This window comes from Abrus precatorius, unplaced genomic scaffold, assembly GCF_003935025.1.
Source record: "Abrus precatorius isolate BTA unplaced genomic scaffold, Abrus_2018 Scaffold9, whole genome shotgun sequence".
Taxonomy (NCBI): Eukaryota; Viridiplantae; Streptophyta; class Magnoliopsida; order Fabales; family Fabaceae; genus Abrus; species Abrus precatorius.
The window spans coordinates 23,668,187-23,696,013 of NW_020874439.1; the positions used below are offsets into that span (position 1 = coordinate 23,668,187).

Genomic DNA, 27,827 nt, shown 5'->3' on the forward strand with positions numbered 1-27,827 from the left:
TTCAAACACATGCGCGTCCTGTTAATTGTTTTGTCTGTGTATTTTAGTGACATAAAACTGGATTTTTAGGGTGATAGGTGAATGGTTAAGACGCGCTTTCATATAGTTGAAATGTAAGAGTTGTTTCAAGTAAAATTAAACTTGCGTTTAAGTTTAGATCATTACCAGGTCTGTTTGGGAAAAGACGCGTGGCCATATGTTTCACTTAATGTGAACTCAACCCTATCCTCTAAGTGACCCGTTTAAAAATAAATGAATCCGTGGATCATAATATTGGAACCAAGCATTCTAATAGGCTTAGGACCACTTCAATCTACCTTTCAATGTTGTTGTGTCCTTAATTTGCATAGATATTAGATGACAAGGGTTTAGTTAAGTTTAGTCATATCCTTTCATCGTTTTTAATTATAATTATGTGTAACTATATTCTTAACGAGAGTGTGGCGGGATTATGAAATAGTTCATCAAATAATGATAAGAATGTGATTTTAATTTCGATTGTAATTTTGCATATAAACTTAGGTGAAAGATTATTTTAATTAAAGGGTGAAAATTATTGTTATGCAGGATTTTTTGGTGTTTAGACAAGTAAAAAAAATAGCGATCAAGAAGCCACTCTAGCTAGCCCAACTTCAGGCCAAAGAATCAGAATACCCTTTTGTCTGGACAAAAAAAATAAAAAACAAAAGAATACCTTTTCCTTAGTCGCCAATTTGGGTTCTTAATTGGGGGAGATCAGAAAGTTGAACAATTAGCCAAGTTACTATAATTTTGTCCCAGTCACTGTTGAAAATAAAAAACTAAAACTTTGCCAGTGTATATTCATTGATTTTTATGTGTGTCTAAAATTGACTAATGTCCTTTAATTAATATCCTTAAAAATATAAGTTAAACTTGGTTTTAATTTTTTATTTTTTTATTTTAAATTTTACTGCTTATAATTTTTTAAAAATATTATCTATCACTACTTATTAATAGCGTGTCATACGTCTAAATATATCACATTACCTGATATTTTGGAATAATTGCTAGAATGGCATTCCTAAGAACATATTGTATATCATTCATTTTAAAATTTTGAGTACTAAAAGTAATGTAAAATTAAATTTAATCATACTTACATATACTAAAATATATTTATTTCAAGGAGAGGCATAAAAAAATAAATATAATAATTTTTACTATAAAGATACATCTAATATTTAAAATGTTTAAAATTAAGCATTAAAATATAAATATGATTCTTGAGAAGGGAAAAAGGGTAGGTATGAGGTATGGACATATTTTTCTTTTTGTATTGAACAAATTGATAATTTGAATGGAATGCAGTTGTTGACAGCACATGGTGAGATGTTAGAGAGAGAAAGTGAATGAAAGAAATGCCTATGATTACGAATTAACAATGAAACAATATTTAAAAGAAAAAAGAAATGGAAAGAAAAGCCACAACAGATCAGATAATAATGTCGCTCTGTGCAGCCACCACTTGTAATTTAGCCAACTAAGCTCCTCTCAGACAACCCTTTTAAAGCACTCACCTGTTCCTTAAAAAAAACAAAATGTAAGTTCACTTGACAAATTATTTAACCATAATGTTCATTTATTAGTTAAGAATAAGTAAGCGATAACAGTAAAAAAAAAATTAAAAATATATTTATTTTATTTTTATAACTTTAATATAATAAATATGTATTTTTTCAAATTTTAAATTTATTTTTAAACTTGAGATTAACAAAAATTTAAGAAGAATGGTTTTATTATTTAAAAAATATATATTCATATACTAATATATTTTTCTTTTACTAATAGAGATTGATTATTTGGGTTGGACATGTTATCATGTGTCGCACCTGTGTGAGGAATGATGGATGCTGGCTTGGACATGATGTGTGTTGGCCCAAAATGCCCCATTGCCATCTAATGGATGATGACAATGATAGAGAGGGTACATTGGCATCATTGTGCTCGCACCCATAATAGCATTCCTCGGGTACACCTGGTAAAACTGGTGCCCATTCATGTAGGCCCCACCATTGCCGTAGCACAGCTTCTGTCCCCCAAACCAAACCATACCCAAACACATCTATTAGTGCACATTAATTTTGATTTTAATTACTTATTTCTTGTTATGTGTTTAATTTTTAAAAAAAATATACATATTATGTTATTATTAGTTGAGATCACGATAATATGAGACTATACAAAATTTCTTTATTAACAAATTTCACGTTATCAATAAATTAAGAACGAACTGACCAATTCAATTCAACCAAATTAAAACTATATAAACCCTACCTGATTGTAATTGTAATTTATGTCCGTGACAAGTGTGTACCTGAATAAATTAAAAATTTAAAACCAAGGTATGTAAAGTAAACAATAACAATGAGAAAAGTCAAACTTAAAAAAGAAGAAGACAGTTTTAAACGTATTTTTATTTTTAAAATATGTTGAATATTTTTTTAATCTCTATAAAATTATTTTTTTTAATTTCTATTTTTTCAAAAGATATTAATTTTAATTACTTTCATTAATGTAGTTTCATGAAAAGTGGTACATGATATCAAAATTAACATGTAATAATGTTTGAATTAATCGTACCATCATTAATAATAATTAGATGTTGAAATTGATAAATTTTAATAAAATATATATACGAAGGAAAGATTGGTACCCATAGAAGGGATGATGCAACAGGGAAACCGGTGTCCCCACCGGATAATACCGCTGCACGTGATTGGCTGGTGCGCTTGATGCGTTGCTCCTCGCTCCTCCATCGTTTGATCCTTCTGTGAGTAGCATCACAATTTTAGAACCCCATGAAGTTGAATATCACCAAAACGCCATTCACTTTTTCTTTTCCATTTCATTTTATCAAATTAATTAATCATTCCAAGAGCAACAAGTAACTTTGCACATAAACTGAAAATGTAAAGTACAAATATAATAAATAGTTATAACTATGAAATTAATTTTAAGAATATATATTAATTTTAGATATAATAGTTTGTTCACCTTGTGGTTTTGGAGGTGGCGATGAAGCAGTGGAAGGAGACTTTGAGCGACGAGCACCGAGGAAAGCCAAATTGCAATTTGCTCGACGGCCATTGATAATGAGATTTGTTGAGTCCTCGCAAGCCTTCTTCGCAGCCTCAGCCTCCTTGAACGTCACCTTTTAATAAATTACAATTAATCTTAATTGCTTATAATACTAGCTAGCTTCATATACGAATCATGCATCAATTAATTATATTGTTGATTAAAGTTAACAATACATTGTAAAACAACATATAAGTTTTTGTTGATAAATATGTATACTTACAAAGCCATAGCCTTTGGATTTGCCACTAAACTTATCGGAAATGATGACGGCTTCGAGGATCTCACCGTACTTCTCAAAGTGTTCTTTGAGGGCATCCTTAGGAGTCTCCCAAGCTAACCCTCCAATAAAAACTTTGGTAAGAGTTGTGTCTCCAAATTGTCCAACGTTGTTGTTCATCGTCGCCATGATCACTCTCTCGATCAGATCTTGTTTTTGCAGTAAGCTACTTAGTTTGATGAATTTTGTAGTTGAGTGCACCTTACGTTTGATTAGAGAATTTTGAGGAAGGTAAGGAGTTACGTAATTTTATATACAGGGAAATGGAGGGAAAGGGAGTGAGGTGGAATTGGGAAAAAAGGAATAATAATAATAAAATATTGAAAGGAAAATAATCAAAAGATAATAAAAACGAAGGACAGATAGACTATGATGAAGCATTTGGTCGTCATCAACGTGATCACACACGCCAATTCACTCACAACTCTTCTCTCTTCTCTCTTCTCATCATTTAATAATATCAAATTAAATACTAACTTTCATAATAAAAAAAGTAATATTTATATCTTTTAAAAAACACTCTAATTAACTTTTTTTCTCTGTTAATCTACTCTCCAAATATAACAACGTCGTAAATATTAAATCTTTAAATTTACAAATTCATTAACATTACATATAAAGATGAAATTAATGGTGACATGTTATGATCATTATAAATAATCATTAAGTACAATAACCATGCAGATGTAGGACCCTACTACCCTAATTGGAGAGATGCTGAACGTTCCATTATCTCAGATCTGCAGAAATCAACGGCGTCTGTTTGTGAATTATGTGATCAAATTAAGGAAGAATATTTGCTGTCTTAAAAAGATTCCCAAGAATAAAGAAGCTGTGAAACGTGACATAGACCGTGGCCAGCTACTTCATAAGAAACGTGAATCTTCTCTTATCCCTTTGATAATCAGCATCTTTACGGTGTATTATTTTAAAAAGTTTTAAATATTTCTAAATTTATAATTATATCAAAATAATTTTTAATATTTTTTTAAAATTTAATCAATACCTCAAGACACTAATTAATATTTATTATTTATAATTATTTTTAAAGTTGTGCATTTTTACAAATGTCTGTATGCTTCGCTAGCAAACATCGGGGGGGTTAGTGAACGTGCTCCACCTAGACAAGTTCAAGGAGCAATACTATATTCATAATATATTTGTATAATATTTTTACGGTTTATTTCTTAATTTCTCTTTATTATATGATCGATTCTATTATATAATTCTCTTTTTTTAATCACTCACAAATAATAATATTGTTGTAAAAAAACATTTACGAGTAGAACTATCCAAGTTTTTATATTGTATTCAAATATTTGTATTATTATTTAATAAAAATTTTAAAAATCATGAACAAAATAAAAGCATATTGACATTTATAATTATTATTCGGGGGAAAAAGAAAAGTCACAAGGATTGAATAAGAAGTACGATGTCATATATTGAATTTTTTGTCGCTATTATAACTAAAGTTAGTGCAAATAGTTTTTTTTTTTTTTAAATCCAAACACCCCACTACGAACTGTATTATTATTTGATAAAAATAATAATAAAAATATTCATAACAGTATTTCTCTCACTTCAAATTTATATGGGTAGGTGAATTTTATTTTCTGATATGTAACAGTCACTTATATAAGCAAAATTTCCCTTGTTAGTATACATGAATGGTGTTTTCTTTCATGAGTATACATGAATGGTGTTTGTGAAATTAAATGAAATAAAATTTAAAAACGTGGAAATTACATTTAGAATGAAAATATTTGAATATTAGTAGAGTAGAGATTTGGGAAGGAAAAGTTGATTTTGTTTTTCTTATCAATAAATATTTTGTGAAAGTCAAAATTCAGTCATGTTGAGGGAAATGGCTGTTTGCCTACTGAGCTGATGAGAGCCATACAAAACTTTTGGGCTTAAGATTGACACAAGAAAAAGGGTTGTTCTTTTTGTGGCCTATGCAATGATATTGGGATTTTTCTTTGGTCTATAACGAGATTGGGTTATTAAGAAAGACATCAAATGGGATCAAATAGGGGTCATGGGTGGTGGTGCAGAGAAGTATGGATCAGTAAGGTATACCTCAAAAATCATTTTAAAGTGAGAATGTGATCTGAATCTGTGATGATGTCAAATATTGCCATTCTCCCTTTCATACTCAGGTTCGAAAACCTCTCAAACTATCAAACGAATGAAATGATATAAAAAAAAGTTTCAAAATAAAAATAAATATCATTATTGTGTGCATCAAGGATATTTTATGCTATAAGTAAAAGATTAAGGTATAATTTGGACATGTTTATGCACAAATAATTTTGAAAGGAGAAAATAAGAAGATAAATATGAAGTGTATAAGGTGATTTTAACTCATAAGAAGTATTTTATCTGTTTTTTTATTTTTTCTGTGAGTACTTATGTAGAAACTTACTCAAAATAGACCTAATTCTCTTTGAGACATGAAAATTACATCATTAAACTTTTTATCTTCCATCAAAACCTTCTATGTATTTTAAAAATGGTAAATTAAATAAACTAAAGAATTAAATATACCTTCATTTTTAAAAATATAATTTAATGAAAATGTAAAAAATATTAATTGAAAAAATCAAAATATATCAATAATTTTATAGTTTCTAATTAAATAAAAATACAGAAACCATAACTATAATATCTGAAGAAAAATCTAAGACCTAATAATCTCCCTAGAAATGGCGCGAACAGTACCAATGACAAAGCTACCTACCACTAATAGCTGATTTTATTGTAAGTTGTGTATAATGTATTAATTAATAATCAAGCAATGTGGATATATAACTTTATTATATTATCAAATATTTTATTAACATTATTGATAATACGCAAAACGATTAATGGTGTTTCACAAGAGAAGGAAAGAATCTCACAAAAATATCCTTTAGCTCATTTTTTTAATATACTCTTTATCACAGAAATCATGTCTTTAGTATAATTTTTCACACCTTACATGTCCAATGCCAGGAAAGATATATGTTTTATAGATAAGAATGATACTTGTCATTTTTTAAGAAAAAGTACAGTAAAAGATTAAAAATTCACAAAAATGTATATTCTAATTCAATAATTAATGGTAAATTTTAAAATATAAGTGGGTAAACTTAAGGGGAAAAAGTGAAACATTTATCAATAGAAAAATTAAAGTGATTAATATAATACTGTAAGTAGTTGATACCTGAAAAAGTATTATAAAAGAAAATTTCAAAAATAATTAATTAAGATTTTGAAAATAAAAAAAAGTATGTTTAATGATAAAATCTTTTGTTCAACAACAACAAAAAAGGGTGTACACTAAAATAATTAATATATATATATATATATATATATATATATATATATCGAGCAAAATAAAATAGTTTACATGCAACTGGTAAAGCAAATGACCGTTGCTCCTGTATTATAGGAACTTCCTTTGAATAGTAGATATGTGTTTGTAAATAAATTCCGAATGAAAAATGGAATCATATCTTCTAGATCAAGATCATATTTTCCATCTGCATATGACTAAGTTCAAATTGACGTGTAATAAGAAGAAGAAAAAAATCTAGATGCCAGCACAAAATCAAATATTTGCAAAAATTTACCAGCTATAAAGATCATACTAAATATTACTCTTAGATTCCAATACTTTGACTAGTTAGCTAGCACCTACTGTTTCTGATTTGCATATCTTCTCTCTCTCTCTTGGGTGACTCACATAAACGTAGGATAAGTATTCAAGATGAGATGACACTTTGGCTTTGCATGACACATGAAAATTGATCATCAATGTAATCCCACGAAGGGACAATAAGATCAACCAGTAAACAATCAAGGGAAAGTAAATCCAGAATAAAATATATAATTCGGATCCTCTTGTATTCTTGAAATGCTCATGCTAGAGAAATATATTTTTATCAAATAAAAATTCACCATAATTAATTACAGGACTGATCATGACTAATTATATTTGATAAAAAAGTTTTCTCTCTCTAACATCCTATTAATCAACAAAAGGGGGGAAGAGAGACGTTGATTAATAGATAATCCAAATCCAAACATATTGACATAATCAAGATTCATCCCATTAACAAACCATCATTAATAGATAAAAATTTCTTATGAAACAGCTGGCCATTTGGCTTAATAATGAATTTGAAGAAAGAAATTGTTGGAACTTGGCAACACGAGGCAAAGTAGAATCCAACAAAACCTCCAACCCCCCTCAGAGTTGAGGTAACCTTGCCGGGTGGCTGTTCCCGTGGCTTAACACTCTACTCAATGCTTTGTCTACATTATTATATAGCATTGTCCCCTCTTTTCATCCTCACCTTTCCCATTTTCCTAATTAACCTTTCTTTGTTTTTGCACCCCACCAAGTTCTAAGTTACATCGGTAACCCAATCAAGCCATTATTTTGTGAATTTTATTAACCCTAACTTTAAAATTAAATTTAAACAACTAATAATAACATTTTTTTCAAAAAATTATTAATATCAATTCTTAGGGTTAGGTTTAAGTAATTATTAATACAATGAAATTTTTAATAAAAAAATATTTTTGAATGTTTAAATTTTGTTTTAAAAAATAAAGTCAATAAAAGTAAAAAATAAATAAATAAAACCTTTATTATAATTTAAATTTTCAATGTAATAAAAACTTTATTTTTAATAAAAATAATTATTTTTAGTTGTTTAAATTTAATCTTAAAAGATAAAGTTAAAAAAATATTTATTTTATTGCATTAACAAAATTATTACAAGACCCACGTTCATTCCCCCTTAACTTCATTGAAATTTAAACCTCTAAAGGCTGCAAATCCCTCAGTTTTCGAGCATGCCCACGTTCACTTGATCACTTCCATTTTACTCCATTCAGTCAACTTTGCATAAGGCCTTTGCTTATACATATATATATGGTAGCCCCCACGTTACTTCCTCAGGTTGTGTAGTGAGCCTTTTTTTTAGGGGTTACCCTTTGAAAAACTAGAAGGCTCTAGCTAGCTACCATTGCATATTATACCATATAAACAATCATGGCTGAACTCCAAAACTACAAGTGCAAGCAAGGAACTAAGGTCTCTACAAAGAGAAAGGGACATGGTATTAGCAGCAAGTGTGCTTCTTTGGTTAAGGAGCAACGTGCTCGTCTCTATATCCTACGTCGATGTGCCACCATGCTCCTTTGTTGGTATATTCAAGGAGATGATTGAACTCAAAACTCATTATGATTTCACCTTCTTTTTCGCTCTTCTTTAGCTATATATATGTATGTCCTAAAGTTTACCCTCTTATCCATCTATCTTCCAAAAAGGCGACTCTTTTGATTGGAGGATGCTCCTTACTACGCATATATGCTGCCGACCTAGTTGAGTTATGAGCATCACTGTGGCTGTGTCATTTTAGTCTACTTCAGTCCTTCCCTCTATTTTTTTTGACCCAGTTGGAAAAGCCCAATGGGTTTTTATGGGGGAGAGGAGAGTTTTATGGACACCCTCAGTGCTGCTTTTTACACAACATGGGCAGGCATGATCGCTATGAAGCTTACAAGGATCTAGAGCTAGAATAATTGGAATGTAGTCCTTGGCATGGACACTACTTTAGCCTTTTCCCTTATTACCAAAAACCCTTTTTCTTGTACTTCATATATTGCTCTTTATTTGACAATTGACTGTATGACTTAAAGAAGTAGCATGTGGCACCTATATAAGCTTGAAAGTACATAAAGGAAACTCATGTATGTTATATAGAAGACAAGTTGTAAAGTCACAAACCGTTACTCATAAGGTTGCTTCATCTTGAGAAATAGAGTGTCGTGTGAATATGAGGTGAGAAAAATTATGATAAGTTTGGCGTGACTATGAGGGATAGCGTGAGATTTTGGGACAAGCTTTCTTTGTCTAAGACACGATATGGCATATAACAAGTGATAAGTTCGAGTCTTTATTTCTCTCCTTAAGTTGAAGGCCTTGAGCTCGGGCACCATCTCCTCTACCTAAAATTTTGTTTTAAAAGAAGTTAGGTAACAAAAACTTTCACTGTCCCTAACTTTGTTTAAAGAACAAAATTGCCAACAACAACATATAATAAACTCGAGCAATCAAATATTGGTGCAATTTAACTTTGCATATACCAAACATACTGAAGATAAGGTGTAGATTAAAATGATAGAGAGATTTGTAGCAGATTAAAAGGAAATGATTTTGAGATGAAGATGATGATGTGACAACATTATCTGGAGGTATCATGGAATGTTTGACGAAAGGTTGATTTGACAACACAAATGTATTGGCTCTAAGTAGTCTAGATTTCCATTATATTGCCTGGCCTTGCAAAGGCAAACACATATCTTTATCCATGTTCTGTGTTATCCCAAGTTCTCAACATAAGATCCTTGGTGCGACAGCCCAACCAAGTGAGAGTTAGTAGTAGTTGCTTCTAAAATAATCTAGTCATGGGGATCTCATTTTTAATTAGGAAAATGCTACTATTACAAATCACTCGTATGCTCTAACTTTAACATTTTCAGAATGCTACAGCTGGTCAAAGAAATCGTCATGTGTTACATTATGTTCACTATCAAAAACTGCTTCTTGTGATTATTGTGCCTTTGCAGCACTATATTATTAATTCATGTGTTTGGCTTTGCCAAAGAAAAAGTACAGGAAGAACAACACCCATGTGTTTAGATGGTGTCTGAAAACTTGAATCTACCTAGGATGATAAACGAAAAATGTTTAGTAAAAAACTTCCAGTTTAATTCTAGCTTCAAAAAGTACACCTTGCTTAAAGTGGTGGTACCGGCCATGAAGCTTAAAATCAATGGAAGCAATCAAATGGGATCGGTATAAGATTTAACATGAGCTATCTAATACACATCCTATCCCTATAATTTTTGTTGTTATAAAGTTTAATACTATATTAGTTTCAAGAAATGTATTTTCTTTTCATTTTTATTTTTAATTATAAATCTGTTATTTTTATTGTTTCTTATGTAAAATCTTTAAAAATAAAAAGCATAATAAAAACAAAGTAACAAATTTATAATTAAAAAAATGCAACATTTTTTAAAACCAAATGATCCTCAAGAATTGAGAAACTTGTCTTGTTTCAAGAAGAGCATACATATCACATACCTGAGGCTGATTACTGCTCAGGCATATCAAAGTTGCACAGTAAACATCCTAGCTAAAACTTGTCTTGCATTTCCTTTTATATTAATTCTGTTGTTTTTTTTTTTTTATCTCTCTTTTCTTTTCTTTTCATCACATCAAGTAATTACATCTCACTCTCTTTCATTGCCCCATCTCACACCCCATTATTGAGTGAGACAATTATTACCCATAATAAAATATAATACTTCTATACGCAACCACATCTCGATTCTTCTGATAACATTATTTAATAACGAATAAGGTATTGTAGTTGCGATTCTTCAGTGTGTAAATGTTACCGATACTAAGGACAAGACGGTATAAAAAAATAGGTTATGTTATGCTCAGATCGGAATAAGCAACTAATAGTAAAATTTTACTACAGAATTATTTATTGTACTTTCATAACTTTAATATAATAAATGTGTACATTTTTATAAAAAAAATTATTTATAGATTGTTTGAACTCAACAAAACCCTTGAAAAATAAATAAGCAAAGTGAAAAAAGGCGTTGGAAACCAAATGAATATGCTATGCAAACTTTGAGCAAGCCTTGCAAATGATGAGTTAGCAGGAAAACTCAACAGCAATAGGAACAATAACTCACCTCACAAAACCATCTGCTGTACTAAGTGTACCATATGATCATGGCCATATCATGAATAATTTAAATGTAAGTTTCAAGCCACTAAGTAAACATACAAAAACATCAACATATGATTAATTTGTTTATGTTGATAGCAATTACCTCCTTGAATATCTAACTGGACCACGAATTTTCATTTAAAGAAAGAAAAAAATGTGAATGTAAAACCTGAACGATATCACTCTAACAGGAATTTCATCTTTATTTTTCAATCCAATCCTTGAATAGCAACATCATGTAAAGAGGAACATTCACTGCTGCAACGACAGTCAGCATTCGCAGAGTGCGGATCAATCTTTGGATTATAATTTTTGTCTTTGATTTGCCAGCTCTGGGAGGTACTCTTGCTAGAGGATCAAGCCCAATGCCTGAATCCATATCAACATTCACAGAGAGATCAGCTTCCTGAGCCATATTTTTCCTAGCAGCCGGTCGCATCACAACATTACCCCTGACAACACATAAAAGAACATAAGGAAGATGCTAAAGTTTTATAATGTCTCCAATGTGTAAGACTATTTAATTATGTTTTATGACAAACCAAATATAATACTGACAATTACAAAGTATTGAAATTGTCACATTTTTTCGATATACGGAGAATATGAAAACCAAAGTTTACCTTTCCCCTATGCTCCTTTCGTTTGAATTTACAGTAGATGCATTCAAGGGTTTCTTTACAAGATGCATTGATCCATCCGCATCCCACATCATTTCATATTCATAGTTAGCATCCTCATCCTTGTCTTTCGTTTCGCTTCTAGAAAAGATGCAAGCTAGTAGTAGTTTACCATTGCTAATTAAGCTCAAACACTGATGCCACAAACTTGTGCCACTTGTTGGCCAAAGTAGAGTAGTAAAAAGGGTCAGAACAAATAGCACAATATACCTGACAATAACAGGATGATAGAACTAATTAATGAAAAGCTGTCAAAATATCAGGTGAAAATTATATTTGCATCATTACAAACATTTAGACCTACCATATGTAAATATGTGTTTGCATCGGAAGATAACACAAATGAGTCAACAAAGCGTTTTTGGGAATGGAAGCATTTGGAAGAGTTGAGTTATCAACTGATAACAGCATGAAAGAAGGATACAAGTTTCCTTGTTGCCAACTTATAGTACCTAGGGTGAGCTGCACACTAGTGTCAGTTTAATTGTCCAAACACTTGAGGAGACTGCTCAGGTGAGAAGATCAGATTTTACCTCGCTTACAGGTCCAGATTTAGATTGATGAGTAATGGTGCACTGATCATGGTCGTGGCCAGATAAAATAAGCTTCTGTCAAAACCAAAATTTTTACTCAGAAGAGTGTTATCCTCATTATCGTCTCCACTCTTAATTCCCCTATATTCTCAGTCATCCTTCACTTCCAAGTCATCTTGACAGAGAAAATGAAAATGACCCAAGAGTTTTTATCATCATACCACAAGGTATTCTAAAAATGAAAGACACAAAATGAACGACAAAATGTTGGCAAATCCATCACGGATTAATTTTTTCCCACATCCATTTCAGGTTGGAATAGCAATTCACAACAGTCCAAAGAGAAGATAGATGACTCACAGGTTTGATTCTATCCAGTAAGTACATGGATGACTCCTCAAAAACATAATTCTGATACCTGGATGAAATAAAAGTCAAACCTCATAATTTATGAGCCATGTATACACAATTCATGCAACTTTCATGCTTCTCACATGGTTTGTAGGATGAGTAACTTACATTATATCATTAGTATCACCATTTACAGTACGATGTATCCTCTGAAATTTAAAGAAAGACTCATCAATAATTTCAAGAATGGCAGTTAAGAAAACATTCAGATTCCAGATACAACCCACAGCACCACACTATTGTGATGACCAATGCCATACTGCATAGAATATGGTTACTCTAGATTCATTTCAAGAAACTGAAATAAACTTTACCTGATTGACAATTGGGGAATTGCGGTAAAGACCACAGTAAGTATCTTCACGTCGATATAAAGGAATATGTGTTAATAAGACTCTTGGATTAACCATGTCATCTAGTAAAGTGCGAAACAAATAAGGATTACAATAGGACACATGATTCAACCTAACAATGATATTTATAGGCCAGTTCATACCAACAGAGATATTCTTCACAAAATCCCATGTTTGAGAAGTCAGATGATTTTGTGGGTGTCCTGTAGAGAAAACATAATATGTTCAGTATTTTCAGCTTTATGGAAACTCCCCAAGCAGTGACTTGTATATACAGCACACGATTGAAATTTACAATATTTCAGTTATATAAATTGTTAGATATTTAAATAGTTAAACTATGATTGCTTGTTTAAGAAATGATCTTTTGTCAAAAAATAAAACAAAAAATCCATAAAGAAAGCCTAATTCAAATGGATAAAGAATCATTGTTAAAGACATGAAGGGAGAATAAGTTCCATGTGAAACATAGTTAATGGGATGAGGTAGCTAACAGATAAAAAAACATTTATTCCAAAATGTACAACTGAGAGAGACTGGATTGATCAAATGAAAAAACTTGGAAGTAAGATAATTTAGGTGAACATATCTCACTGAAAAAATGAGTTTGATGGCATGGTACAATTAAATAAGAGTACAAGCAATTAAACATGACAGCTCAAATTTATAACTCAAATCCCAGTTTACCATCCAGAGTTTGTGCATCAATGGCAATAAAATCTGCTCTTCCAACTTTAAATCTGTAGTTCCTGATCCCAAATGTTTCCTCATAGCGTTGGATAACCTATGCTCATGCAATGACAAAAATGTTAAGAGCAAAGAAGGAACCAAAGGAGAATAAACATTTCAAGAAAGCTAAGATAATAAATTTGTTCATCACATTCCATATATTAAATTGTGAATTGTGTAAATGAACTGAGAAACTTGAGTAAAGAACAATTTGATAGAGCATTTTGCAAAACTTAAGATGTAGTTTAAAGATTGTTAGTTATCAATCACAATGAGAAAAAACAGATATTTGACATACTTTAGTGCCAAAATGTCATTTTACAGTGGTCAAAACCAGTTATCAGGCAACTTCAAAGAATTTCTGTGACATCAACAACCTACACAAAATGAAGGCATTTCATTGTTACAATCAAAATCTGCCTCGTTTTGTTTACATTTGTCTTCTGATAATATCAATAATACATAAATGTTAAGGAGATAAGTTTATACAAAAAATCTCACCCATCAGCAATCCGTATTGATCATCAATAAATCCAAATTTAAAAAAAAAAAAAAAACATATCATTGGGCATTTGACTCCCTAATAGCTATATATCCTACATGCCAATACAAGCCACCTTCTAACTACTGGACCTCGAGCATCAAAAGTTGAGCAACAGCATGTTGAAATACCTCTGGCTTTTGAGAATGAATACTTTCATAGCCAATATCATGATTTCCTGGAATGTAGTATGCGTGCATGTCTGTGTATTTTCCTTGTGCATTCAGACCAAAGATATGTCTGAAGCGATTGAAAGACTCCTGCCATCTGTTCATCCAAACGATTGTAAAAGAATTTCATATTAGGAAAGTTGAGCGAATGTGTAAAAATACAACCAAAGGAAAAAACCTTCCATGATAGATGAGTCAAACCATACATTACATGAAATTCAACTCCTTAACATACAATACAATCATTAAAGAAGTTGACTAAAGCAATTTAAGCTTTAAAAATATGAAAATCTAAGTTAAATACACAATTATTGACTAAAAAAATAATTAAATTAAAGGTTTTAGAAAAGAAAGGGATTAAAACTTAACATTAAGCACCAACTACTTGTTGCATGATTTGGTTTGAGCACAAGTCTTTGACAAAAGACTCATCCATAATTTTTTAAGAAGAATCTATATGGTGCTCATCTGATGTTGTGTTTAGGAGGGATTCTTTGTATACCATGAAAAGGAACTGCAATTATCTTCTTTTTTCTCTTTTTGTACAAAAAAATTATTCCTAAAAAAAAAAAAATACACATCCAACCAATAACATGTCACAAACTCTTTGATTAAGATGTTTTCTGATGTGAAAGGTTTAAATTGAATTCCAAAATCATCCTAAATGGAAAAAGCTAATAGGAAAAACTATACATGGCATAATAGATAACATGAAAACTAACTACAAACTTTAAAGTTAAAACAACAAATAGAAATGTTTATTTCCAGGACTTACTCTTCATCTGATAAATAAGGACCACCATCGAAGTAATCACCTAAAAACAATATGACATCAGGTTTGAAAGGCAGGACAGATGCAAAAAAAGATCTTCGCATGTTTAAATCAGTGTAGAATTCTGCAAGTTCCAGTGCAAGTGATTTTGCAGGAAGAGGTAGAGAAGTTTTATCCATGAGCTGTTACATTTAAAAAAAAGTCATAGAAAGTAATAAGAGAGATGCACATCCACAGAAACTTTCATTAATAGAATTGTATAAACATGCATATCCAATGCAGGTATATTTTTCAATAACATATGTGCCCGTTGCCCGAGAAGAAAAATTCACCTGTGGATCTGCAATAACAGCAACCTTTACATAATCAGCTTGATAATTCCCACTGTCTGTTTGAATCTACACGCAAAAAATCAACAAAATCAGGTCAGTTAGTTAGTTATGCATTTCATTGTGTTTAGCATGTGAAATTGTAATGTATCAATGCATGTACATTTTAACTCTGCTGAAAAACAAGCAATCATGCTAGCTTAAGTTCCGTTCATCTTTTCAGCAACAGCAACCAGGAACATCAAACATTCAAACTTTTAAATGTTCCACAAAATCCCATAAATAATTTCCAACCATAAACTAAATATAAATAAAGTTACAGATCCAGCACATACCCTCCTCACATTCTTTTGGTAGAATCACCACATCTAAAATTTAAAAACATATATCACTATCTTAAATTTCATAATGGACAAAACCCATAGCTATTATTTTAAATTTTCTTAAAGCTACAGCTCCATTGTTCGTCCCTCCCACTTGATAACAAGAAATTTCTGATTTTGATTGTGAACTGTGAACAATCTAAAAAATTGGGGGTGACCCAAAAATGAAATAAGGGAAAAGTTGAAGACTTTATGGTTACCGTTGAAGAAGAAGAGGTGCGAAGAAGATGGGGCCAAGAGCAAGTGAAGAGGGGTGGAACCCAGTAAGCGAACATCTCGCCATAGAGGATGGTTAGTGCCCATAAGAGGCACAGTAACACAGTTAATTCTTGCTGCTTCATCACTGATCCTCACACCTATTGACTATGGAATCTAATCAATGCCTGTTTCATCGCAAGCCTCGTCACAGCACTCTATCACAGATTACGTTACCTCTTCATCATTGTCTTTATTTTTCATTTTGTTCATTTTTTTGGTCAAACTGGTTCTGAGTCTCATCTTAGCACCGCTCAAAATTAACATTAATAAGATTGTGTTTATTTTAAAGGCTACAAATTACAAATTTATTTATGATAATTTAAACCTGAGAATATGATATTTTTCGTTTGGTATGAAATTTAAGAAATTACTTTTGGATGTATTTTATGAATTTAATTAGAATGTATTAGCAACGTAACAAAATTATATTATTATTTAATACTAAAATGTTATTGTTATAATAATTATTTTAAATTTTATATTTAAGGTAATTTTTAAAATATTATTGTGAAAAATTTAAATTAATTTTTTATTTATAACAAAAAGTGGTATTGTTTGTTTTAGTTATTTTTTATCACGTGAATCAACTAGCTAAATAATTATTCTAATAAATAGAATTGGGTTAAGTTAAATTTATATTAACTCACTTTATTATTATCAAAATTATAATTATCATTAGCTTTATCATCATAAATACAACTAGTACAATATTATTGTCATTATTATTATAATAATTGTTATTATTATATTTATCACAATTACTATCGCTTTGATCATATCTATCATTACTATCTTTTCTTTCATTCTTAATGTTGTGACTATTATTTAATTAGCTTTTTTTTTTTATGTATTTGCATTTTTTAGATTAAATATTATTTAAATTAAAATGTTTTAATTGCGTGTGTGTATGTATATATATAATTCAAGACTGCTATGCGTTTACGATCCTAGTTAATCTTCTCAAGACACCTAGCCAATTTTTATTAATTCTTTTGTGAATAAAAAAATTTAACCACATACTATGTAAAGATTAATTAAAACTACACACGTGTTGGTCATCTATCATTTGAAGATTAATTGAAATTATAAGTATGCATAATTTCTCATTTAGAAGGTGCTATTTCCTCCCTAAACTGAAGTAACAAAGGTGGATAAGATAAGGATTGTTTGGCAGGTGGCGATGGCATTTCAATAAAGATTTGGTCTGAGTCTTAGATCCCAAGAAGCCTAATATTATGATACAAAGTGAAGGATCATTGATGATATTGTAATTGTTGTGTGAGAAAAACATATTAGATATAATGTAATCCAAGAATGTTTGGGTGTGATATATTTGATTCTATTTATAGTTTTTTTAGAATTTTGAAAGAAGAAAGATAAAGAATTTTTTTAAAAATAGAAAAGGATTAAAAAAATGAAAGTTATAAAAAATTTCTCAATTTAGAGAAATTTAAAAATAAAAAATTATAAAGAATATTAAAAGGTTTATAAACATTTTAAAAAATTTAAAACAAGAATTACTTTCAAATAATTTTTTTAAAAAATTAATGCTTAAATTTTGCATAAATATTGTAATATGATATTTTGCATATACACGAATTTAGATCTTCTACGGGCACCAAATTTAATAATAATATTAATTATCTTTTGTTTACTTATTATTTTTAAAATAAAATTTTTAATTATTCAATAATCGAATCCTCTTTGATGATAATATTACTGGAAATGATCTTATCCATATACATTGAAGTTGATTATGGTTATATTTGAGTGAACTTGTAGAGAATTTTATTTTTCTTCAGTAGTGGGAACATTCATTGGACAAACTCAAACTTGACTGCAATGACTCAATAATGGTGATTGAACAACCTTGAAGACATGAATCAAGTTGTTGGACGATGTTAGTGTGATGCTATTCTTTGAAGAGCATGTAAACCGAATTATGTTTTTATTGTATTTTTTCTTTTCATTTATCTTCTTCTTTCTCTTTATTTTTTAAGACTAACAACATGTTTGTTTCACTTTTTAAAAACAGTTTTCTATTCTATTTTCTGCATTCTGTTACCTATGTTTATTTAAAAAGAACTTGATGCATTTTGAATATTTTTTATATTATTAAAAAAATTATAAGTAAAAAAATTCTTAAAAATAATATTATCACAAACTTTAGCTACTAATTTCTACTTTTTTTCCTCCTAATTATATGATTTCAAATTTGAATATTAACTATAGAACTATTGAGATTGTAATATGGTATATGTACATATACGAAAAATAACATTGTTATTGAAATCTATCCTTGATGTTACTATTAATGATTGTAAACCAAACTCCACCTATCCGTACTTATCAGGAGAAGCTTGCTTGGTTGCGGTTGGTTTCTATTGACATTTGAAAGATGAAATAGTACCCAAGCCACTATGGTCTGCTACTTCTATTCATTCCTCTCTTTTGGATATGATTTGATGCACTTTGAGGGGCACAAAGGTTTTTTTTTTCTATTAGATTCCGCGCTTGGTGAAAAAAAAAAAAATGGCTAATTTCAAATATCAATGCCCAAGTCATTATGTGTTCATTGCCCCACCACTGAAAATGAAGCTCACGTTTAATGGGCAAGAAAGACTTTCTAGTTTCTACCCGAAACAGCCAAAAAGATTGATATAGAGTCAACCTATAATCATGAGCATCGAGTATGTTACATTGATACAACATCTCCAATAAGCTTCCAACATGTTCCTCTGTTGTGTGTGTATCACATATCCTTCTAAATAATATATATCCACAAAAAAATAAATCAAATTGTTGATTGTGCTACCCTTAGGGCCATTCATCTCTTCCGGGTTTGCGTGCACTTCTGCTTTATATATATATATATATATTACTCTTTTTAAATACTTAAAATCATCTCTAAAAGTTAAATTTGAACAATAATCAACTCTTGAGTTTGATTCAAAATTAAATTCTCAAAAATATTATTTATCATAAAATTTCTTTTAAGATTTTTCTAAGTCTTCTTTTACTCTTTTTTACTAGATGTTATCTATTTTGTTCATTAGTATCTCTAGTGATTTTTTCATACATGATCACACTACAATTTTCTGTTAATTTTTTCATTATAAGTGTTATTACAATATTTTTCTAGTTTACAAAACTCATGTCTATCAGCTAACATTAATAAAACTATTTTTTTGGCCGCATATTTTATCTTGAAGCATAAAATTTCAATTTAACTCTGAAATCTAATAGTAGACAACTGTCAAGCTTCAGTCCTTGAAAGCATGTCATCTTCAATTTACATATTCAATAGTGTCAATTATTTTTGAATCACAAATTGTCAAATCATGAAGTTCATAGTTCCTCTCCTGGTAGAACATGGTTTGATTGTTTGAGCACAATGAATTCTCCTTTAGATAACAGACAGAGAAAAGAAATGGACACGAATGGTTTTCTGTCCTAGTGTCATACACGGGTGTATACGCAAAAACATGACCACTAATGTCCTTGCTTAAGCACAGAAAGGACGTGATGGCATAGGGTGCATGGATTGTTACTTCTTTAGTTATCAATTTCATTATAGATTTATAGGATGAAAAACAAGACATGTGATGAGTGAGCTAAGGCTGTTCCATATATCTGTTGATAGCAAATTTCTCTTTTGACATTTCTTTTAGTAACAAAAGTAAACCATTTGGAAATGGAATAAGAAATTAGCTTCAATTTGAGACGTCAAGTATCAGTATGTATTCTTACTTGTTTCATTGATCCATTAACACTTATCTGGAATAAAGTAATTCATTTAAAGTACACAAAAGCAGTTATTGCTTGTATATACAGAAATATGAAGTCAAGAGAGTGGAATTTGTTATATACCAGTTACCAAGTAGTTCAATTGCCCTTGAACTATGTAGCGCTAACATTTGTCAGATGAATAACTGGTCTTGTGCTGGATGGAGTGAGGTATAGTAGAAAAATTGGCATCTATTTTCCTTTGGACTTATAAACTCTACTTCGCTTTAATAAAAGGGCCTGCCATTTAGTAATGTGAATGATAATAATTAAAATTAGTGAGTTTGTGGTAATGCAGTTTTAAAATTGAGAAGTAATACATGAATGATATAACATAGCCTTGCATTGTCTAGGATGTTGTATTCATCATCAGAAAGATTAATTAGAAGCTGCTGAAATGTGAAGAAACGAAACTAATTCATAAGAATAGAAAGTTCTTCAATTGAAAATGGATGATTACATGATACAATTCACAAAATCTTTCTAGCAATAACGTTCTGGGAGGGGGAGTCAACATTTACAGTGGTAAAAATGATAATAATCTGTATTTATAGAAAAGCAAAATTTTCTTTTGCACAAGTATACATATCTACTGTCAAGATTTGTTGAGGGACAAACATTTCCCTCTGGTCTTTATTTCTGTTGGCTGTCTGATCCTACATTGTTCAGCCATTCAACAACTTCTCTGATGCTTGGTCTTTTGAAAGGATTATGGCTGACACACATGCAAGCCACATCAAGTACCTTCAGCATCTCTCCTTCAAAGCCTTTCCCTCTCAGAAGAGGGTCAAAGACTTGGTCTTGTTTTCCTTCACTCTTCATCTGCTGAACCCATCCAACCAACTCCCTTGACATTTTTGGCTTGCATACATCCACAGGCCTCCTCCCAGTGAGTAGCTCAAGCATGACAACTCCAAAGCTGTACACATCTCCTCTCAGAGTAGCCACCCATGCTTGTCCATACTCAGGGGGAATGTAACCTAATGTACCTACAAGTTCAGTTGTAACATGAGTATGATATGGAAGGATCAACCTGGACAACCCAAAATCAGCAACATGTGCCTCAAACTTTTCATCAAGGAGTATATTGCTTGACTTTATATCACGATGCACAATGTGTGGTTCACATATCTGATGCAAATAAGCCAAACCACAGCTTGCACCTTGTGCAATCTTCAAGCGAGTTGGCCAATCAAGTTGAGATGCACCGTCAGGCTTTTCATGCAACCAGTAATCCAGGCTTCCATTTTCCATGTAAGTATATATGAGAAGCCGAAAGCCATCATGCACACAGTATCCTTGCAATGCCACCAGATTCTCATGTTGTGCAGTTGACAAGGCCTCTACCTCTGCTTTGAATTCCCTTTCCATAGGGCCCAAGTCTCCTGAAAGTTTCTTGATGGCTAGGGTGGTTCCATTTGGTAATGTTGCTTTATAAACCAAACCAAAACCCCCACATCCTATTATCTTTGCCTGACTGAAATTTTCAGTAGCTTTTAGGATTTCAAATATGGTAAGGTCCTTGGTTTCATTATTTTTGTTAGGGAACAATACCACTAGGCTAGCCTCCTTGTCAACCTCAGGATGAACTCCATTGTTGGAGTAGGCAGAAATTGATTCCATTTCAATCTTGTCAGGTTCTCCTCCTGGATTGACCCTCCTCTTGGAGAGTATCCAGAGTGTCAAAACTGCTATCAAGGAAGCAATACCAAAACTGATTACAATGACAAGTCCAATCATAACTTTTTTGTTCGAGCCGCGACTAGCTGCAGTACCATTAACAGTAATAGTATTTTGTTGAGAAGGACAAGAGCGCTGAATAACTGGACCACACAACTGTGGATTTCCTTCAAAGCTGGAGTAGGAAAAAGTATCAAATTGACCACCAGTTGGTATCTGTCCCTGAAGATTATTGAATGCTACACTGAAAAAGGACAAGAAATGCAAACTTTTGAGTGAATAAGGAATTTCACCAGATAGTTGGTTCCCTGAGAGGTCTAGTTTCTCTAAATTAGTCAAGTTTGAAATCTGAACTGGTATATTGCCAAAGAAGTTGTTATTTTTCAGGTCCAGCTGATGAAGGACTTTCAGTTGGCCAATCTCAATTGGGATACTTCCACTAAGGTGATTGTTTCCTAGATATATCGCTGGAGGTAGGCTAGAAAGCTGATTATATTGCAGTAAGGAAACATTGTTTGCATTAGCAAAGACAGGTAACTCCAAGTAAGTCCTTTCTACTTTATCATTTGTCTGTTGTGATGTCAGTGCTGGGAGTCTTGTGAGCTTCTTGGGAAATGTCCCTGTGAGGAGGTTAACAGACAAGTCCATGTAGAAAAGCTGAGGAAGTGTACCCAACCAAGGAGGGATTGAACCACTAATTTGATTAAAGGACAGGTCCAAGACCTCAAGCTTCTTGAGCTTTACAAGCCAGCCTGGTATTTGACCTGTAAAATTACAACCACCCAAGCCTAGAACCTGAAGTTTTTGGAATCCATCTGGGTCTATTGTGTCCACATCTTTTGGTATCATTTCATTGAAAAAATTCTTGGAAAGCATAAGGGTACTAAGGTTCTTGAGCCCTGTGAGTATTCTCAGAGCCCCAGTGACATTCCTCAGCTTGTTAGTAGAGATTGATAGGAATGAAAGGGACTCAAGTCCAAGTATCTCAGGTGAAATCTGTCCCTCAAGCTGATTAGATGCTAGCCTTACTGCTGAAAGTGACTTGCATGCATAAAGGGTAGGTGGTAAAACACCAGTAAAATAATTGTTGCCAAGGTCAAGTGTAGTGAGTGTAAGGAATCCTGAGAAATTGAATGCTGAGAGATTTCCCTCCAAGTGGTTGACCCTTAAATTCAACACCACAAGATTGTCACAGTTCATCAGAGATGGTGGAAGAGTACCTGTCAAATTGTTGACATGAAGGAGTAGCCTTTCCAACTTGGAGAGTTTACCAATAGCATGAGGAATGGAACCTATGAAATGATTGGAGTAGAGCTCCAAAACTGTGAGGTTGGTAAGGCCAACAATGCCATCACCAATTTTTCCAGTGAGTTTATTGAGGGGTAATGAGATTTCTGTGAGAGAAACAGCATAAAAAATATCACTTGGGATAGGCCCAGATAGGAAATTGAAACCTGCTCTAAATTTCTCCAGCTTAGAACATGCTCCTAGTCCATGCTGAATGGTACCATCAAAATCATTGGAGGAATAGTCCAAAAATCTGAGAGAGGATGAATTATGGTCGTTAATGCAAAAGAGTGAAGTAGGAATATGACCTGTGAAGCTGTTATTACTAACATTGAAAGATACCAAACTCCCTCCTTCTGCTGCAGCTGCCAAGTGCTCAAGTAGAGAATTTGGAAGTGTTCCATTGAAAAAATTACTAGACAAATCCACCTCCTGGATAACAACACCACCACCACTACTATTTTTCCTTTTGCTACTGTTATCAGCAACAAAGGGTGGCAATTCACCAGAGAGATGATTATAGCTCAAATCAAGAACCAACAAGTGATTAAGCAATGAGAAAAACTGATCTTGGAGGTATCCAGATAACCTGTTACGGGAGAGATTAAGGTGAGAGAGAGAAGAGAGGTTTGTGATAGAGGGAGAGACGAAGCCAGTGAGGCCTCTAGATGGTAGCAAAAGATGTGTGACTCTGAGATCTCCATCACAAGTAATGCCTTCCCAAGTGCAACAATCAACAGAAGCAGACCAATTGAGAGAAGGGTAAGGAGAAGAAGTGGATATGTTCTCAGAGAAAGCCAAGAGAGAGAGTTTATCAATCTGGTAACAAGATGAGACTTGAACAACAAACAAGGACAGAAGAAGTAGTAAAGGTGTTATGATAGATACCATTAACTTGGAAACCATGTAATAACTTTGAATGGAATACGCAGAAAAAGAAGATGTTGGTGGCATGAGAAAAGTAGGTACCAAGGAGATGAAAATGGGGTCTTTGTAGTGATGGTTGGTCATGAAAGAGTGGAGAAGAAAGGAAGATGGAGAAGGGGGACATAAGGGGGTGAAGAACCAATGTGCGAAGAGATAGTTGGGGTGGCATGGGAATGAGGAAGACCATCCATTGACAATGGAAGCAAAATGAAGGGTGGGAGAGAGAGGCAGTGGGAAGGTGACATTGACAACTGAAGATAGAAATAGATAATATAAAAAGACCAATGGATGCTCCCCATTAAATATTTAGACATCAGTAATAATAATTTTCATAATGATAAATAAGTTCTTAAATGATAATTTATATTATAATTAATAATAAAATATTAAAATAAGTTTAAAATGTTTTATTATAATTATAAATTATTTTATATAAATTTGTTTAATAACACTCTAACGATGATCTTAAAGCTGTCCTTTTTTTTTATGACTTCTTAAAGATGTCCTATAAGTTAAAAATAGACTAAGAACATTTTTTATAAGATTAATATAGTTATTTTTATAAATAAACTTTTTTAATATAGTATTAAAGTTTATTTAAATTGAAAATTAGGTTAGACAAATGTTTAGTTCTAAACTATATGTTTAATTCTAAATATGAGAAAATGTGTTAAGAATATTTTTATAAAATTACATTTTTTGTAAGAGTTAATTAAAGTTAAATTTTGAAAAAAAATAGAGAGAGCGTTTACTTTTTACAAAAAAGGGCAGTGGAGGGAGAGTGGAATTCTGAAAGATGATGATGAATGAGATGATTGACAAGTAGTATTATGGCAATAACATAACGTGTGGAGCAGACAACAAAAGATATACAAGGCTGCTCTTATTGCTGTCTGCTCTTGCTGTTTGCTGCCACCAAACTGAAGCACCTACCAGTTTCTGGTGAATGGTGATGAGTGGTGATGGTGCTCAATCATTCTTCTTCTTATTATTATTTCTTTTATTCTCTCTCAACTCTCAACTTCTAAACATTCATTTTTTCCAATTTGGGTCTGAACATCTACAGTCAGTGCCCTGTTTGGATAGCATAGAAGATCGTGCTTGGTCGGTTAAAAATCTTTCAACTGTTGTTTTGGTGTCTGGTTAATTTTAAGTTTCTCAGAAGAATCATAATAAAAGTAGTTCTATTTCTACCAGGATATGCGTGTAAGCCTTATTAATTTTTTTTCATTTATAAAAATATTAATTAGTTGATTTAACTGCTGATTTAAAGTTATTACAACTAGATTAAAGTATAAATTTGTGTTATTTTAAAATTAATTAGTTTACTTTTAATATGTAATGATTTTTTAAAATATTAACAAATATCAACTATAAAATTATGTATTTATTAAAGTTTAAAATTGAAAAAAATTGTAGTTAGTGTTTTATGTACATTTTTTTCAGCAATTTTATTTCAGAGAAACGTTGAAAAGTGTTTGATATATCTAAAATATTCTTAATAAAGCTATATAATGTTTCTTGCAAATATTTTTATCTCATGTTTAGTTTAAATATTACTTTTTAGAAACATCAATGTTTTTTAAATATCATTTTTTATTTATGATAATAAATAAATTTTAATTGTTAATTATGTTTACAATTATTTAAAAATCAAATTAAAGTTTAAAATTAAAAAATAATGCAAGACATTTGTACACTAGAAGTGCATAATTATGTGAAAAAATAAAATTATATTTAAATATATAACTAATTTCATCGATTACACAAAAAAAAATGATATTATTTGACACATTACTACTTAAGTAAACCTAATGAGTACTAAAATTTATGGCTTACGTCGGTTTATTTCTACAGCATTACCATTAACATATAAAGGATATATATATATATATATATGAAAATGTCAATTAATTAATAGCAGTTGTGCTTCAATTAAAAGATGAAAGGAACATTGCTAACCCTCCACCAATATATACACCTTAAAGTACAATGAACCTTTTTCAGCTTATCTTGTTCTATATTAAAATACGTACATAAATCTCTCTCTCTCTCTCTCTCTCTCTCTCTATATATATATATATATATATATATACACGTATATACATAAACTTGAAGAGTTGTTGTACTTCAATGGACAGAACAATGTTGGTTTGCTTTTCCTTTAAAACACAAACCTTGATGACATTCTATTTTATTTCTATAATTATAAAACAAGAACGACTTTTAAAATAAAACATAATTAAACACTGGAGTGTCCATTTATAGAGATAAATATAAGGTTTGAAACGGATTATAATACTCACAATTGCTGTTGACTTACTACCAAGCATTTTATACGTGTAAGGATAGTGAAGGGATTTGACAGAGCAACTTGTTAATATAAAATCGAAGAAAATAAAACTTTAATTTAAAAAAAATAATAAACATTTGTTTAACTTAATATATAATTTTGAAGTATCAAGATAATAACGCTCTTAAAATCAAGGTAAAAATGAGTATGATATTATCCTCTATTTAAAACTCAAGAGAAGTGTTATATAAAAAGTTTATGAAGTTTGAATAAACAAGAACCATTTGAACTTTGAAGCATAATATTTAATTGGTTCGTGGTCAATACTTATGCTATGTATGCATGTTAGTTAATGAAATTCTGTCATTATGAGATTGGTCAATCAAGTGGAGAACCACTTCCTTTTCAAATTAAATAGCTTGCTTGCATCCTCATTGATTGAATTTTATAAATTACCATATTAAATATTGTTTTCTAGAATTTCATCTGTATTCAATATTGTTTGTCAAAAACTTATTCTAACGTATAGATATACCCACCACCAGTATTTTTATCTATTAACATATAAGAGGAATGCTTTTAAATTTAAGTGATAAGAATTATATATTAATTAAAATTATTTTAAATTATAAGTTAATCGCTAGACATGTATAAGAAGTATAGATATAATAAAAAAAAATATGCATAATTAATTCAAATAATTAAGATATTATAGTCATGAATTTCAAGATTCAACTTAAGTTCACATGTTTAAAGAATTCAAACCTGGTGACCCAAGTTGGCTAAATGATCCAATATCTATTTGCTTTGGTAAAGATGTGACAAAGAGTAACAGTACAATCCTCTTTCATCGTTGCATGTTTTACCATGACAAAATTATATAAAGCAAGAATTGGAACTTGAACATTTGGGTTGAACTAAAAGAGGAGCCTCAATGATAGATTAAATTTGTTAAAACATATAAAAAATTAAATTTTATCCATTTTAAACGTTTTTATAAGTCTAAATTAGATCCTTTTTTTTTTTAGCTTAACATGCCAACGAAATAGTCTAAATAAGTTTAATAGTCTAAATAGTATTATAAATTGTTATAATACGGATTAGGATTTGATTTTGTTAGGAGGAAGGCAATCCCAATTACAAACTCTATGAATGAAAAAAATCGAATTAATGTGACTTATCATTTCCCTTACTTTAACTTCCCAATTTTTATTCCATTGTGGATTTTAAAAACTACTTTTAAAATTTTTAAAAAATAATCAATATTTTAATTATTTTGAGGAAATATCTTTAATAGACTATACTGTTTAAAAAAATAAAAGTTTTTTTTATATTTATAACTAAACAAAAATAAACTTTTCCTTCATATAAAATTACTAACAAATAAATAATATTTTTTTTCTAAGCGTAAATAAGTGAGTCCTATTATTTGAATTATGCTCTATGGCTTTTGAAATTCAAAATTTGGTAATTTATATTTTAATTAATTTAATTTTCTTGAACTC

The 27,827-nt window shown here is 30.8% G+C and overlaps 3 protein-coding genes across 6 annotated transcripts; all 3 read right to left on the minus strand.

The window, feature by feature from the left end:
• Window positions 1-1,837: 1,837 nt before the first annotated feature.
• Window positions 1,838-3,499, minus strand: LOC113851063 (probable RNA-binding protein ARP1). Its single transcript, XM_027481550.1, has 5 exons — window positions 3,323-3,499; window positions 3,016-3,172; window positions 2,675-2,789; window positions 2,296-2,335; window positions 1,838-2,050 (listed from the first exon to the last, which is right to left on the minus strand). Exons 1-5 carry the CDS (start codon window positions 3,497-3,499, stop codon window positions 1,838-1,840), a joined length of 702 nt encoding a protein of 233 aa, XP_027337351.1.
• A 7,672-nt stretch (window positions 3,500-11,171) lies between these two features.
• LOC113849665 (uncharacterized protein C630.12) lies at window positions 11,172-16,585 on the minus strand. 4 transcript variants are annotated; one of them, XM_027479729.1, is made up of 14 exons: window positions 16,292-16,585; window positions 15,712-15,777; window positions 15,383-15,561; window positions 14,569-14,704; window positions 14,304-14,339; window positions 13,855-13,951; window positions 13,311-13,370; window positions 13,129-13,229; window positions 12,923-12,963; window positions 12,764-12,821; window positions 12,404-12,478; window positions 12,175-12,332; window positions 11,814-12,026; window positions 11,172-11,642 (listed from the first exon to the last, which is right to left on the minus strand). In XM_027479729.1, exons 1-14 carry the CDS (start codon window positions 16,430-16,432, stop codon window positions 11,393-11,395), a joined length of 1,611 nt encoding a protein of 536 aa, XP_027335530.1. In that variant the 5' UTR covers window positions 16,433-16,585; the 3' UTR covers window positions 11,172-11,392. The 4 variants fall into 4 exon arrangements, 3 of the variants coding, with proteins under 3 accessions (XP_027335530.1, XP_027335528.1, XP_027335529.1); XM_027479727.1 differs by having other exon boundaries at window positions 11,814-12,080; XR_003502131.1 differs by lacking the exon at window positions 14,304-14,339 and adding an exon at window positions 14,195-14,273 and having other exon boundaries at window positions 11,814-12,080; window positions 12,404-12,821.
• A 3,958-nt stretch (window positions 16,586-20,543) lies between these two features.
• LOC113849348 (tyrosine-sulfated glycopeptide receptor 1-like) lies at window positions 20,544-24,297 on the minus strand. The gene has a single exon (XM_027479206.1). The coding sequence runs from the start codon at window positions 24,111-24,113 to the stop codon at window positions 20,769-20,771; it is 3,345 nt and encodes a 1,114-aa protein (XP_027335007.1). The 5' UTR covers window positions 24,114-24,297; the 3' UTR covers window positions 20,544-20,768.
• Between the last annotated feature and the right edge of the window lie 3,530 nt (window positions 24,298-27,827).